We start from the raw sequence: 16,304 nt of genomic DNA on the forward strand, positions 1-16,304 counted from the left end.
GATTGATTGACATACGCGTACAAAGTTTATATAAATTAAACAATTAATTCTCCACAAAAATTGGTATTATAAGATGTGAATTTAATTGATACCAATATTAAAATACTATTAATTTCATAAATTTAAAACCATACATTTTTCAACCCAACGCCATCTCTTATCGAGTAGAACTTTAAATTGTAAAATAATATGAAAACAATCATCTGTCAAAAAATGTCAATGGTTTGAATGAATTTTTTTATTATGTAAGATGTATCAGCTAAATGTGAGCCGATGCTAGCCGCTTGGCAATGTGACCTTATTTTACTTTGCGTAATCGTAGTTGAAAATAAAAACTGATTACGATATATAACAAACTAAAAAAAATAATATGACATATTTTCTTCCCAAAATAGTAACCTTTGGTTTATTCGCAAATGTAATAAGTCCTCGCTAGCAAATAATAAAAGTTGGCCGTTTTTTTATAACATAATAACTATTACATCTAAGTACTATTATTTTATGCATTAAATTCACTGTTTACTGTTTAGTCTGTTAACTCGTTAATCATCATGAATTGTTAAATATCTGTCATCTTGAACTTTGAAGTCACAGACTACTTTTGTAGTTACTAGTTAGTATTCTTAAGTTTGAAATGTGAAAACAAAATATTATTATTTTTTTTAAATCACGTAAAGTATCATAAACCTTTTAATTATTCTTAAAGTTTCAACATATTATTTACTACGTGACCGTTTTAACATTTGTATTCAACTGCACCCTTTCCTTGGGTACGTAAGTGACATTTCACATTATCAATAATCCTATTTTGCGATTAACGGACGATTATTAAGTATTTCGTGTTAAGTATCCTATTTCAAGCAACTGCCAACAATCATCAACAGGCAAAAGTTAAAGAATAAGTCGTAATAGTAGTAAGTATAAATTTATTATGAAAATACTTTATTATATGTATTTGTCTCTGACAATGATATCATTATATTATGTATTATTGTTACAATAAGATTATGCTCTATTCACAAGAGCTCCTCAATAGCTCACTTTATAATGCAAAGCACATTTGGGAACTTTATAGAAACTAGAATGCACAGTCATGTGGAAATACTACATGAATTTGAAATCCCTGGTTAAATGAAAAAATCATTATATATTTAACTCAAAGCACATTAGGGAACTTAATAGAAACTTTAGAATGCACAAATTCAATGCAATGCAAAAAATCATGTTCAGAAAATAATACAATTGACATTGAAATAAACATACTTTACTATACAAGATATATAATAAAGCTTTAAATATCTTATCATAATTACTTCTGAGGTCTCTATTTAAAAAAAACTTAATGTCAACATTTTTCTTTTTGGTGGCTTTTTTATTTAAATTTTATTGTTTTACCATATCATATATATGAAAGCAAAAATTGCATAATAATTGATTGCTCATCTATCTATATGATACATTATCTTATCATTGATGATTAAAGCAGTTGCTTAGTTGCTACATTATAATGGTTGATAACATTCAGTTTTCAAGTGACCTTCAAACAAATATGGCTGCTTTTTGGTCTATGGGTCCTCTGACTCTTGAAGTGCCTATGTCTCTGTTTGCCAAAAACCGACAGAGACTAGCAGAAAAACTCCAAGATGGTCAAGTTGTACTATTACAAGGTGGAGAAGATATCAGCCACTATGATACTGATATACAATATGTTTTCAGACAGGTAAGTTCTAGATAGCAGCTTATTCTTATTCCATATTTGAATTACCAATTTATATGATACTGTTTTAATGTTGTATACCTGTTGTAAAACATTTAATGATTCTATAATCTATGGAAATTGTTTTGTGCTAGTAATATAAGATATTATAGATTTTTATAGCACTAACCAGCAGGGTTGTTCACCCTGTTAAAACACCTTAAATATGATGAACCTCTTATTTCTCATGTTAAAGCTAAGTAGCATATTATGGTAATTAAGGATCTATATGAAAGTAAAGACAAGACAAAACGTAGGAAAGTGTATGGTAGTAACACCATACTACTTTTTTTATTTTAAAGTAACAGTAGCAAAAAGTCTATTTTACTACACATATACTAAAACTTTTTTATATCTATTACAGGAAGCATACTTCACTTGGATGTGTGGAGTTAAAGAGCCTGGGTGCTATTTAGCACTAGATGTGAAAACTAAAAAGGCACACTTATTTGTCCCACACTTGCCAGATGAGTATGAAGTGTGGATGGGAAAACTGCTCACCTGTGATCAATTTAAAAAAATCTATGCTGTTGATGAAGTTCATTATGTTGAGGATGTAGGTAACTTAATATGAAATTAAAAAATTAAAGTAAATACAGACAGGATTACATAAATTTATATATTCCATATATGGAACTCTTTCGTCATATGTGAATAATAATAAAATTGTGATAATTTTAACCCAGTTTTGTAATGAAGGAAATATATGATATTTTTTCCATATTTGTTTCAGATTGCAAACGTATTAAAATCGCTCAATCCTGAAAAACTGCTGACACTTGTAAGTAACTGTAACATTTATCAATGTCTTCACATTAAACTTCTTAACCAGTTTTTATAAAATGTGGTGAAACAACAGGAATTCTTATTTCAATTATTATATTGGGTTACTCTCAAGTTATTTTTTTTGTTAGTAACTTAATTGCACTTTTTAAACAGAAATGTTTAGTTGAAACTAAAATGAATTAAAACAATGGAGCTTGAATGTTATCAATAAAGCTGTTATAAATTATTTATTAAGTGGTTCAATATTTGTAGAGTGGTCCCAATACAGACAGCGGTCTAACAGCAAAGGAAGCTGTGTTTGAAGGAATTGATGAGTAAGTTACATTTTACTAAAAAAACTTTTACTATGTTTGGACTAAAGTTTAAAGAGTGAATACATATAAATTTTTTAAGTACTGTAATGTAACATTTAATTTCAGGTTTACAGTGGACAATGAAATATTATTCCCAACTATTGCTGAGCTGTAAGTACATAATACTAATTCTAATAAGGTCTTACCACAAACTTTACAATAGTTCCTACGAACAATTATGCAATTTGCATTCCCGCGTAAATAGAGATTTTGACATCTATTGGAATAACGCTTTTTTGATGTTATACACATGAAGTGTCATCTGTCAAATGTCATCATATTGAATTAAAACAAGATTTTTGAAGTTATACTTCTTTAGACGCGTTATGAAAAATTGATGAAAGTGAAATTTTACGATACGCGCGCACCGTGACACAAAATTAACAGAATGAAGTTGCCCACGGAAGATGCTACGGCATTGGACATAATTTAAAAACAACATTCGAATAATAATGGAATTTATGTTACACTTAATGTAAGAGAATAGTAATAAATATTTATTTATTTAATTTTACAAATGTAAACTGAACTTTATTGACTATAATGACTCCTTTTCCAGTCATTGATTATTTAATTGTAATTAATTATTTGCATGCAATCAAAAACTATTTTTAATAATGCCAAAGAAGTATAACTTCTTACCCGCGTACACGCACCCTTTTTTTTCATTGTTTCGTTGCCTGTTAAAATAAATGTGTCAAAAAACATAGGTCTGTAACTTCCAATAGCGATTCCGAATTCCTAAACTACCTATTGAAAGTTCAGAGTTTGGCTGAAAAACTTAATAAAATAATTTAACTATGTTCAAATCCAGGCGAGTAATAAAAACACCCGAGGAGATTGAAGTGATGCGATATGTGTGCAAAGTTTCGTCGGATGCTCACAAGCAGGTATGTTGTCTTAAATCCCCATACAGCCTTCCTTGTAAAGCCTAGAACTGGCCTAGAAATGTTTAAATTGTGTCGACGTTCCTAAGGATACGTCGTGTAACGAATATCTTTATATAATTCAACTACGTGTTTATGTCACTGAACTCCTCTTAAACGGCTGGACCGAATTGAATGAATTTTTGGATGGTTTAGATTCACAAATCAGCCCGGCAGATGGCGCTGCAGTCAGTACTTTGAGACTTTGTTTAAAATTCTAATCGCTTGAAATATCATGCAGGACAGCGTCTGTCGGGTACGCTAGTGTCCATATAATCTCTGTAATATACGAATAGACGAATAATGTGTGTAAGTTATTGTACTTCATTGTTTAATAAAATTTCTTAGTCATATTTAAACATCCGCGGAATATAAATGGGAAACATTAAGGGTCTTTTTCACAATTTCGTTGGCAAGGACTCTCATCCTTGAGGTCGTAGGTCCGAACCCCGACTGTGCACCAATAGATTTTCTTTCTATGTGCGCATTTAACATTCGCTCGAACGGTGAAGGAAAACATGACGAAACCGGCTTGCCTTAGAACTAAAAGTCGACGGCGGGTATCAGGCTCAGGAGGCTGATCACCTACTTGGCTAGTAAGTTGCCAAATGATGATGAAATAGATAAATAAATCTGAGGCCAAGACCTAAAAAGGGAGCGCCATTGGCTTTTTTTCACAATTTGTTCAGTCTCAAAAAATATTAATTTTCTCGGGAATCTATCGATAAACCATTAAAACAAGCGCGCGGTGCGGTGGTGACATATTTTTGTTTTATATATTTATGGGCGGATGCCCTTTATCATAAGAATAAGCCATGTCTTCAATAAGTTGTTATGTGGGTAGGAACAATAGAATCACAAAAAGTATCTCCCTTACAGCAATTCACTAAAATCTATTCACTCGTAATTAGGGAATCACTTAATCAATCACTTTTAATTAGTTTTGTAACAAAAAGACACAAGATTATTTGGAACAAAAAGCGATTCGTCGCAGACGTGGTGCGCTCGCCGTTGACATTCGAAAACTAAACGAAATTCAACATGTTCGCGCTGACCATCGACACGACGCTCCGCCAGACTGACCATAGTCAAATCTCGTTCCAATAATTCTACTATTTCTAAACAGATGGCGCTAGGAATGCGCCGTCACGGCCGGACTGACTTTCGACCGTCCTCGGGCGCATCAGATTGCAGTCCTGTAACAGTGACAGAATCAATCGGACAGGTGTCAGTAAATCTACCCGCTCGCCCAACCTGACAAGCTATGACTACTAGACGTAATGCTACTGTCATACAACTATGACTATCAGAATAAAAAATAAAAAAAAAACGTGTGTCCTTTCGACCACTCATGGACCGGACGGCACCTTTTTCTAATCACTTAACAAACATTACACTCTTTATCGGCATGTCCTATCCTTAGGATCAATTTTTCACACAGTATCAATTTGGACCGGACGGGTGTGTCCTTTCGACCAGCCACTCGTGCATGGACCGGACGACACTGTCCCTTCGACCAATTAACACTTAAGATTGGACCGGACGGGTGTGTCCTTTCGGCCAGCCACTTGTGCATGGACCGGACGACACTGTCCCTTCGACCAATTAACACTTAAGATTGGACCGGACGGGTGTGTCCTTTCGACCAGCCACTTGTGCATGGACCGGACGACACTGTCCCTTCGACCAATTAACACTTAAGATTGGACCGGACGGGTGTGTCCTTTCGACCAGCCACTTGTGCATGGACCGGACGACACTGTCCCTTCGACCAATTAACACTTAAGATTGGACCGGACGGGTGTGTCCTTTCGACCAGCCACTCGTGCATGGACCGGACGACACTGTCCCTTCGACCAATTAACACTTAAGATTGGACCGGACGGGTGTGTCCTTTCGACCAGCCACTTGTGCATGGACCGGACGACACTGTCCCTTCGACCAATTAACACTTAAGATTGGACCGGACGGGTGTGTCCTTTCGACCAGCCACTTGTGCATGGACCGGACGACACTGTCCCTTCGACCAATTAACACTTAAGATTGGACCGGACGGGTGTGTCCTTTCGACCAGCCACTTGTGCATGGACCGGACGACACTGTCCCTTCGACCAATTAACACTTAAGATTGGACCGGACGGGTGTGTCCTTTCGACCAGCCACTTGTGCATGGACCGGACGACACTGTCCCTTCGACCAATTAACACTTAAGATTGGACCGGACGGGTGTGTCCTTTCGACCAGCCACTCGTGCATGGACCGGACGACACTGTCCCTTCGACCAATTAACACTTAAGATTGGACCGGACGGGTGTGTCCTTTCGACCAGCCACTTGTGCATGGACCGGACGACACTGTCCCTTCGACCAATTAACACTTAAGATTGGACCGGACGGGTGTGTCCTTTCGACCAGCCACTTGTGCATGGACCGGACGACACTGTCCCTTCGACCAATTAACACTTAAGATTGGACCGGACGGGTGTGTCCTTTCGACCAGCCACTTGTGCATGGACCGGACGACACTGTCCCTTCGACCAATTAACACTTAAGATTGGACCGGACGGGTGTGTCCTTTCGACCAGCCACTTGTGCATGGACCGGACGACACTGTCCCTTCGACCAATTAACACTTAAGATTGGACCGGACGGGTGTGTCCTTTCGACCAGCCACACGTGCATGGCCCGGACGACACTATCCTTTCGACCACCTTCACACACACACACACACACCACGTTATTCAATGACTCTTCTCACTAATCGTGCCAACATAGTTAAGTAGACTTCAGTGCTTACAGATTACACATACCTATAAGTTACGGACTGTCTTGCTCTGCGTGAATTCGGACCTCATGCTCAAAGATTTCGCGATCTGAAATGTTACTTAGGGTATCAGACTCCGCTGTAAGCGTGTCTGATCCTGCGGACAGTGTATCGGAGCCTGCAGTCAATATATCACAAACATTCGGTCTGTCGAGGTGACCATAGCATCGAAATCCGCTGCAGTATTGATTAAGCTCGGAACGCCTTTTCAAAACTAAAAAAAAAAAAGTACTTTGTGACAAGCGCCTAAATTTACAGCTTAGAACTCGTATTGCGCGATGTTACGTCTTCTCTGTGCTGCTCTACGGCGTAGAATCTTGGACGCTGACAGAGACTATGTCCAAAAAAAACTGGAAGCGTTTGAGATCTGGGTTTATCAACGTATGCTTAAAATATCTTGGACAGACCGCATACGAAATACAACCGTGCTGGACAGAATGCAGAAGAACAAAGAAGTGCTTATGACGGTTAAGAAAAGGAAATTTGAGTATTTCGGACACGTTTTACGCAACTCCAAAAAAAATATGAGCTCCTTCAACTAATCATACAAGGCAAAGTGGCAGGTAGAAGGAGACCTGGCCGCAGACGCACGTCCTGGTTGAAAAACTTGAGACAATGGTTTGGTCAAAGCACCAAGTCATTGTTTAGAAGCGCGGCATCCAAAATTAAAATAGCCAAGATGATCGCCAACCTTCGCAAGGAGATGGCACTATAAGAATAAGAAGAAACTTCCTATCTAACTCAGTTTGGTTGCGCTCGCAACTTTTGATGAATACGAAATCGCCCTTAGAAAATGGCTTGATAGTAGCTCGACCTTGGTCAAATCGTAAAGTATCGGATGCGGCTGCCCTTTGTATGTTAGGAGACGCATCTTGCCTAGCTGACTCTACGTCAATTCGCTGTTCTTGTTCTGAATCTGGACTTGAACACCTAATTCTCGACATACCTAGAGATTGAGAACGGATACCGAACTGTAGACCCAGTACTATTAAGCGCTAATTGCACATTACCCAACTCGTCACGCCTATTGGGATCGCTTTCGATAATCGCTAGCAAAACTTTTCAAAGCGCGCATCACACGCTTGACTTGCCCGTTTGCCCCGCTGGAGCCAGTTGCTATAAAATGCAGCCCAATGTTACGCTCCGGACAAAAGCTCCTGAAATCCTGGCCAACGCAACACCTGCCTTGATTGGCTACTATGCGCTTAGGTGCTTAAAAAAAAAGCAAACGGCATTTTTAACGGCTTGAACCGCGCTAGCTGCGTCTAATGTGCTCTAATAATACGCATTTAGTGAACGCATCAACAATTACCGAACAATACTCCTTACGGTCACTTTTTCTCCTTAGTTTGCGGGTGAAGTCGATATAAATCGTCTGCCACGGTACCGGAGCTTTTGGAATAGAATGTAGCTGTACAGGCTGAGCACCTGCGGGACCCTTCGATGACTTGCAGACAATGCAAGAGTCAACAATTTTTCTAACGCACTCGGACATCTGAGGGAACTAACACTGTTCGTACAGTCTGTCCAGTGTTCCGTCACCACCCAGACGCTGCAACTCGTTATGAACGTGACTGATCAAAGTCCATATTAGGGAACGTGGGACGACTGGCAGCCATGATATAATCTTGTTTCCTCCTATAAAGAACTCCATTCCTAACGTCACATGTCTGACCAACCGGTTTAGGAAAATCGCCATTATTGTGCTTGTCGATCAAGTCTTGGACCTCTGCATCACGTTTCCGTTCCACAGAAAGCCAGCGCCGATGTATTTCTACAAAATTTACTGTCTGAATTGTAGGTTTTGAAGAGACTTGTGACTCGGAAACTAAGCTATTGGGGTCCGGCAGCAGATTTCTAGAAAGGCAATCCGCGTGCTCCATGCCACGACCCTCGCGATATATGATATCAAAATCGTAGGCTTGTAAAAATGCCCACCAACGATGAACACGTGGGGTCAGGTCAGTTTTAGACTTCAAACATTAACTTGTTCCTCAAATTGAAAAAAAAAAAATCAAATTATCATTATTAATTTTGACGCTCACACCGTTTTCTAAAATGTCCCTACCTATTATAACAGGGTAAGACATGAGTCTGGTACTACATGAAATGTCAAGAGTTTTATAAAATTTTCAAGATTAACCTCACTCGAAATCTGTGACGTAGATTTTATTTCATCACCACCAATGCCCGCAAGATACACAAGATCATTGCGCACAGTACTTGGGAACTTAGTAGAATAGCTCTCTTTTCTCAACGAGCAAGACGATCCGCTATCAAACAAAAAAAAAAGGAGACTGACTCACCAGATGACATCCCCAAGGTGCCCCTCGACAGCCACTGTTCGCAGTTATTGACCTATTACCTTGCAGTAGATCCACCATCTTTTTTTCCTTTTCTTTACAAATTGTTGCTATGTGTCCAACTTGACCGCATATATAACAGGTTACGGTAGAAGTTTTCTCGGGGGCACGTGTTGCAGTTGACGGATCTTGCTGCTTAGTCATCCTAGAAGAATCTTCTCGAAGACGCTTTTTACAGTCGGCTTGCCGGTGTCCGAGGATTTTACAAAAATGACATTTACCAGGAAATCTTGCGTCCACAATTCTAGGTCGCTTGAAATCAGGCTCTTGGATTTCAGTAACACCCGATCTTCGCTTTAGGGAAATGCCTTTTAAGATTCTAAACAGCTGAGGTTTAATAGTGACAGTATATGCGTTTAGCTCACGGCATATCAAATCATCCTTCTGACATAAGACCGATATGACGTATCCAGTTATAAAATCTTGAGATTCGGGTTTTAGGTATAGTTTCGATCATATTCCATAAGCGCAGGCCACTCTGCTGCAGTTTCTTTTGTTCCAATTTGAAAACGCAATATTTCATCAAAGAAGTCTTGAAATAATTTTGGTTTACAAAATCTAGCCATTAAACTTTGTTTTACATTCTCCCATGTCAGCTCATACAAATTTAACTTGCTCAAGCAAGCTGCGCGCCCTTTCAGTACACTGCTAAGAGCTAGAGAAATCTACGCCCTCTAAATGTTTAGTCAGTACTTTAAGCTCAGTAATTAAGACCAACCTTCTATATCCGCGTCTGCGTCTACCCGATTAAACTACGAATTTCACTGCACTATACTGGGCGTTAGCAGTTGCCACCGGTGGTTGTGTTGTCGCTAACATCCGAGTAAGTAAAATTTCCATATTACTTAACAACTTCAAGGCGCTATTTTAGTCAGGTGGTTGTTTTTGCACGGTCAGTAGCGCATGGGATCCCACTTCTGATATGGGCGGATGCCCTTTATCATAAGAATAAGCCATGTCTTCAATAAGTTGTTATGTGGGTAGGAACAATAGAATCACAAAAAGTATCTCCCTTACAGCAATTCACTAAAATCTATTCACTCGTAATTAGGGAATCACTTAATCAATCACTTTTAATTAGTTTTGTAACAAAAAGACACAAGATTATTTGGAACAAAAAGCGATTCGTCGCAGACGTGGTGCGCTCGCCGTTGACATTCGAAAACTAAACGAAATTCAACATGTTCGCGCTGACCATCGACACGACGCTCCGCCAGACTGACCATAGTCAAATCTCGTTCCAATAATTCTACTATTTCTAAACAGATGGCGCTAGGAATGCGCCGTCATATTTAAAGAACTTTACATATGTATTATGAATGAAAAAAAAAAATAACGGCCTTTTTATTTAAAGGTTATGCTATACGCCAAGCCGGGGCTAAAGGAGTACCAATGCGAATCGGTGTTTCTGGATCATTGTTATCGCATAGGCGGGTGTAGACACGTGTCGTATACGTGTATCTGTGGTTCGGGACAGAATGCAGCGACTCTGCACTATGGACACGCGGCTGCCCCCAACAGCAAGATGATAGAGGACGGTGATCTGTGGTAAGTTGTCTATCGAATTGCGATTTTCGTTTGAAATTTGTTTGTCTTGTTATGTACAAAACTGCTATACTTATACCTATATACGTTTTACTATTGGGTACAGAAAAACGTTACGGCGCATTACATGGGGGACGGGTCAATAATCTCCAAAAATTGCGTGACGTAATACTTAAACGCTCCTTTTGGTATTACTACTACCACTACTATTTGGATTTCGTTTTTGATAGTAAAATGGCTCAAAAGAGTTTGAAAGCGTGTTTTTTTATCATGCCTGATTACTGCCAGCATTTTTTATTGACAGCTAGTATACTTTTTGTTACTTATAAGAGATGATGTCAGCGGTTTTTAAAAGTAAAACTTAAATGAGCTTCATTCATATTATTTATATTACGTTCTAATTATTATTATAGTCTGTTCGACATGGGTGGTAACTATGCGGGTTACGCCGCGGACATAACGTGCACGTTTCCCGCGAACGGAAAGTTCACGGAGGACCAAAAACTTGTATACGAAGCCGTACTGTTTGCCAGAGACGCTGTTATTAGGTAATTTTGTTAAAGTTTTATTCAAAATTTCATCAGCATCACCTTGACGGCTGGAAGTCTACCACGATCCGCTTCACAAGACACCTTTTGCAAACCAGCGAACTATGGAATTTACTCCTTCCCTGGGAGTTGCCACCTCCAATTATTTAAAGAAAAAGTATACTCCTCCCTCAAAGGCCGGCAACGTACCCACAAAAATGGGTGTCCATGGGCTGCTATGACTGCCCCTTTATGGCGTCCATTTTGGAATTGGTTGGCACGTTTGCCCCCCTATCCTTTAAAAAGGCATTGAAGTGGGGTGTGGGGCATTATCGCAACGTAACATCGGGCAAACTCATTTTGTCATTTATATGACAAATGTCAAATGACGTCAGAATAATTTAATTTTGAAAATGTAAATTTTTTGTCGTGTTTTTACGTTTATATTCATTTATAAAGTTTTTTTCCTTGTGTTTTTAAAGTATTGCTGCTGTTATCATTATGTTTTCTATGTAAAATCGTAACCATAAAAATAAACACAATACGGTACTATGTTTAGTCCATGTATTGTAATAAGGATATATTAACGTTTAAAAGTTGGTTTTAATAATATTGGATTAAAATGAATTACTATTACAGAGAAGCGAAACCGGGTGTGCTATGGACAGACATGCATTTAACAGCAAATCGGAGTATGTTGCAGCATTTAAAGGATGGCGGGCTACTTTTTGGAAATGTCGAGGACATGATTGAGGTAGTTATTTTATATTATTTAAATTAAATTTTATGAACAGCGTTAGCCAAGGCTTTAGGGAGCGTTCAAGTATTACGTCACGAATTTTTTGGCGAGTATTCCCCCCCCCCCCCCCCATGTTAACGTACCGTAACGTTTTTCTGTATCCAATAATAAAACGTTTCGTGACCACCCAGTGACTCTTTATAACTATAAGTTACGTAGGTGGTGTAAAGTACTGTAAAGTCGAAAATAATATTAACAATAACGAGTAATTCAATCCCCGCCCTATATCGTAACGTTTTACGAGCGCACTGCAGCACATAAGTGTAGTATATGGAAATGTTGTCAAAATAACGCCATCTAGTGAGCGGTATATTGCATATGTTTGTTTGGAATTTATTTCGCACCTTAAAATTGATATTGCCTTACAGAACGGCGTGGCCGCGATTCTCCAACCGCACGGTCTGGGCCACCTGATCGGCCTGGATGTGCACGACGTGGGGGGCTACTTGCCCCATTGCCCCCCTCGGCCCTCGGGACCCCTCGCCCGACTTCGTACTGCCAGGCGACTGCAGGCGGGCATGGCGCTCACTATCGAGCCTGGGTGTTACTTCATAGACAAGGTTAGTGTAAAACATTTTGAAAATGCTTCTTTCAAATCATATCTATTTTGACAGAAGCAAATTATTCCCAATTGTAATATTTAGTTTAAATTTGTTTTTCATACATTATCGAACCTTAAAGAATAATTGTTTGTTTAGATGAATTATTTATTAAACAATATTATTTTTAAATAGATTTTTTTTTTCTCTTATCGTGTCAAAGCCAAAAATTATTTATACATATAGGTAACACAATGTACACTTATGAACGTCAAAAAATACATTAAAATTAAATGCTTCTAATTTTACATTTACTGCCAGTTCTCAAATCAAGGGCGTAGAACGGAAGAGAAGAACTGGCAATAAACTCTGCGCCACTATTTTTAATTGCCAAGTTTTTCGTTTTACCTTGTACCCTTTTCCGTAAATTTTTTTCAGCTATTAGACCGGGCCCAATCAAACCCATCCCAAGCGCGTTTCTTTAACTGGCGCCGCGTGGAATCGTTCCGCGGCTGCGGCGGAGTCAGGATCGAGGATGACGTGCTCATCACGGAAGACGGGGTGGAGAACCTCACCTTCGTACCGAGGACGTAAGTGTAGTGGTGATCCTAAAATATGTCTTTAAATTTTATATTTCTAGCGCCATCTATTGATATGAAAAGTAAAATTTTCCTTAACAAGGTAGGACTATAGATATTGTTTTTACATCTTGAAATAGCATAAGCATAAGTCAAAACACATTTTGTGTATTTTAACAATTCAAAAAATTAATTGTATAAAATGTTTCTTTACAGCGTTGCAGAAATTGAAGAACACATGTCTACGGGTGCCAATTTCAAGTCAATTTAATTGTATAGAAATAAGAAAAACAATTGCATGTTTTGTATATTTTAATCATGTTTTATATCATTTTATTTATTTTTGTTATATTAAATATTTACACTGTTGACTCTTTGTTTTTATCACAATTTGAATGAAGCAACCAAATTCTTTATGAGTAAATAACAAATCTTATAATAATAATATCACAATATATTTTTTTAATAAAAACTCTTAAGCTACGAAAAATTGCAAGAATAACTAGAAACGTCTTGATTTTTTTCTAAACTTCATTCATGCAAATTTTTTTAAAAGTTGAAACTCAAATATAAATATAATAAAAAATGTGGGAAAAAATATAACAATAGGTGGATTGCCAATAAGTAAGCTATAATTCACCTATCATATCTTATAAACATGATAAGTAATGGAAACCATTCAAAACTAAACCTATTTCAAATCAACAAAACATTGTTTTTTTTTTTTTTAATCTTTGCATGCATGTTATTTAGCCAGTATTAACAGTACTTCGCAAACAGATTTTGTAAAAAAAAACCTTCCATACAATTTCTATACTATGAGTAACTTTTGTATTTAAAATAATGTACAAACTATTAAGTAAATTTTTACTCTGCTACAATTTTATCTATTCTATAATAAGTTAACTTTTAAGAGTAAAAAAAATAATAAAAGAATTAAAGGTGAGTTAAAACAATGAGTAAGGCCACTATTGTGCATTTTTCATTGCATTACAAGATATAATATGAAATAGGACACATTGTGTGCCATATCTATTATGGCTTCCTAGGTACAGTTACATATACCGTAAATAATTTTTAATTATTTGAGGTAGTCTAATCATATCTAAAACATTTAAAAACTGTTCTGTGGTAAACCGCTTTGTTCTCTTTCTTAAAAGTGATCTAATTTTTACCCGACATAAATGCTTCAAGGGTAATGGTGTGAATGGTAGGATTTCTGCAGTAGTTCCTTCCTTAAATATACCTATCATTGATAAGATTTGGTCTTGAACCTAAAACAACAAAAATTGTAAATATTTCTCAAACTGTCTTCGAAGGAGAATATTAATATGTATATGTAATGGTAACTAAATTTTTCATTATAAAAAAAAAATTACCACAAAGGCCCAATTTTAGAGATTATATACACTTACACTTTGTGGTATCCTTCCTAGGATACCATTATCACAGGCAAATTTGAGCAAAAAGTCTGGTTCACCGTAAATACTGTATGGCAGCATAATTGGTATGGTTGCCGGATCTGAGGTCAGTGATGCCAAGAATGCATCAGGCACACATTTCTCTGTATTTATACATGAATTGGCACTACAATAGTCCACATTGCAGCCATGTTCTCGGAGTATACTAAAAACCTAAACAATATGCATGTAAGTAGGTATTTTAGTGAGATAATTAATACCATTAATAAAACTGGTATTGTACATTACAATACTAACTTACCTCTTCAAAACACACAGAATGCATGCAATAGTGAATGTAAACCAGTGGTGGACACTCATTTACATCCAATGCATCAACTGCTAAACCTCTCATAAGAAATAAAAGGAAAAACTCTTTAAATTTCTCAGGCGAGGTACTATATATGTATTCACAGATATTCAAATATGAATTGATTGGAGCATTTGTCAAGTATGTAGGCCTTAAATCTCCAATTTTTTCTAAAGTGACATGAAATTGCTCTATAAAGTCAAAGAATTCTGGACCCAAGTTATGCATAAGAAGACTCTCCAGTATTTCAAATTTAAAATAATGAGGCTTACATGCATATAAAATTATGTTCTGATCTATTTTGTTAACATCCATGACTGATAACAATGTTTTAAAGATTGTACTATAACCCATGTTTAAAGAAACTGTTAAGGCTAAATCTCCATACTGATTTTTGATATGAGGATCAGCTCCTTTCTTTAACAGAAATTTTACAATGTCATCATTGCATCCTTGTGCAGCAAGAATCAATGCGCTATCACCATTGACAGTTAATTGGTCAATCTCAGTAACAAATGGGTACAAACTATGCACAATTTTCAAACAACCCTTATAAGAAGCCAAGTGAAATGGAGTATAATTTGCTTCATTTCTTATTTCTGGATCTGCACCAACATACAATAGTGTTTCTGCAGCTTCATATTGCAAGCCTAAAGCAGCATCATGTAGAGGAGTGTCACCATCAAAGTCTTGTACATCAAGCATAGCTCCATAATCAATTAAAAGCTGTATTACCTCAACTCTTCCTTGTCCACAACTAACATGCAAAGGTGTTACACCCTCAGTACTACCGTAGTTTGCAATATCTGGTACATAATCCAGCAAAGTCTTAATTGTTTTGAGAGAACAAATATGACGACAGGCAAGATATAAGGCTGTATGGCCTTCATGAGTTTCAACTAATGGCCTAGTGTCTGGATGTTTTAAAATGAGCAATAAGCTTTCATAACTATCATTAGCAGCAGCTTCGTGAAGGCAGGTCCATCCCCTGTTATCGATACAATTTGGATTAATCTTTTTGAGTAACCTTTTTACGCCTTGCACATCGTTATTTCTTGCGGCAATGTTTAAGGAATTTGATGTAATCGGATTTAAAGAGCTAAAATCCATTTTTCTTAATATCGTAGCTCATTGACCCCCTTATCTCCTATGTTGTCCGTAAACGTTGCGATTCAAGAATTTAATTTTTAAATTATCACACTTCACCCAACTTAAATTTAAAGTATTGTTAAATTTTTTTTCCTATTCCTATATTATACTCATTCACAAAATAAAGTGTAAATTGTAAAATACTAATAACAAGTAACAACATTCATGATTCAAATCATTATTTCTTAATTGTTTATATAGAAAATGATTCAAATTAAAGTCTGCATTTTTCAATTTGTGTTGAAAGCACAGACTACGAAAGTACGAAGTGAATATATAAATATAGTAATCGCCAGAACCAGCAAAACTGCATTCTAAAAATATTTTTTTCAAAAGTTAGCGCTTAAAATTCGCTGTCTTACCTGCCTAGTACCCAAGCAGCTTTTAAAA

The 16,304-nt window shown here is 37.0% G+C and overlaps 2 protein-coding genes and 1 long non-coding RNA gene across 5 annotated transcripts; 1 reads left to right on the plus strand and 2 right to left on the minus strand.

The window, feature by feature from the left end:
• The first annotated feature begins 604 nt into the window (after nt 1-604).
• LOC125057421 (xaa-Pro dipeptidase) lies at nt 605-13,366 on the plus strand. Of its 2 annotated transcripts, none has more exons than XM_047661106.1 (13): nt 605-914; nt 1,526-1,720; nt 2,121-2,312; nt 2,490-2,537; nt 2,795-2,856; nt 2,962-3,006; nt 3,710-3,785; nt 10,362-10,555; nt 10,966-11,100; nt 11,719-11,833; nt 12,247-12,438; nt 12,856-13,007; nt 13,212-13,366. In XM_047661106.1, the coding sequence occupies exons 2-13, from the start codon at nt 1,550-1,552 to the stop codon at nt 13,264-13,266; spliced, it is 1,437 nt and encodes a 478-aa protein (XP_047517062.1). In that variant the 5' UTR covers nt 605-914; nt 1,526-1,549; the 3' UTR covers nt 13,267-13,366. The 2 variants fall into 2 exon arrangements, with proteins under 2 accessions (XP_047517062.1, XP_047517063.1); XM_047661107.1 differs by having other exon boundaries at nt 605-770.
• On the minus strand, nt 9,038-10,157 carry LOC125057424. The gene is made up of 2 exons (XR_007118199.1): nt 9,229-10,157; nt 9,038-9,162 (listed from the first exon to the last, which is right to left on the minus strand). It is a non-coding gene; the product is annotated as an uncharacterized LOC125057424 (long non-coding RNA).
• Nucleotides 13,315-16,181, minus strand: LOC125057419 (ankyrin-1-like). Of its 2 annotated transcripts, XM_047661104.1 has the most exons (3): nt 14,718-16,178; nt 14,411-14,629; nt 13,315-14,269 (listed from the first exon to the last, which is right to left on the minus strand). In XM_047661104.1, the coding sequence occupies exons 1-3, from the start codon at nt 15,873-15,875 to the stop codon at nt 14,051-14,053; spliced, it is 1,596 nt and encodes a 531-aa protein (XP_047517060.1). In that variant the 5' UTR covers nt 15,876-16,178; the 3' UTR covers nt 13,315-14,050. The 2 variants fall into 2 exon arrangements, with proteins under 2 accessions (XP_047517060.1, XP_047517061.1); XM_047661105.1 differs by lacking the exon at nt 13,315-14,269 and having other exon boundaries at nt 14,509-16,181.
• Between the last annotated feature and the right edge of the window lie 123 nt (nt 16,182-16,304).

This window comes from Pieris napi, chromosome 16, assembly GCF_905475465.1.
Source record: "Pieris napi chromosome 16, ilPieNapi1.2, whole genome shotgun sequence".
NCBI lineage: Eukaryota > Metazoa > Arthropoda > Insecta > Lepidoptera > Pieridae > Pieris > Pieris napi.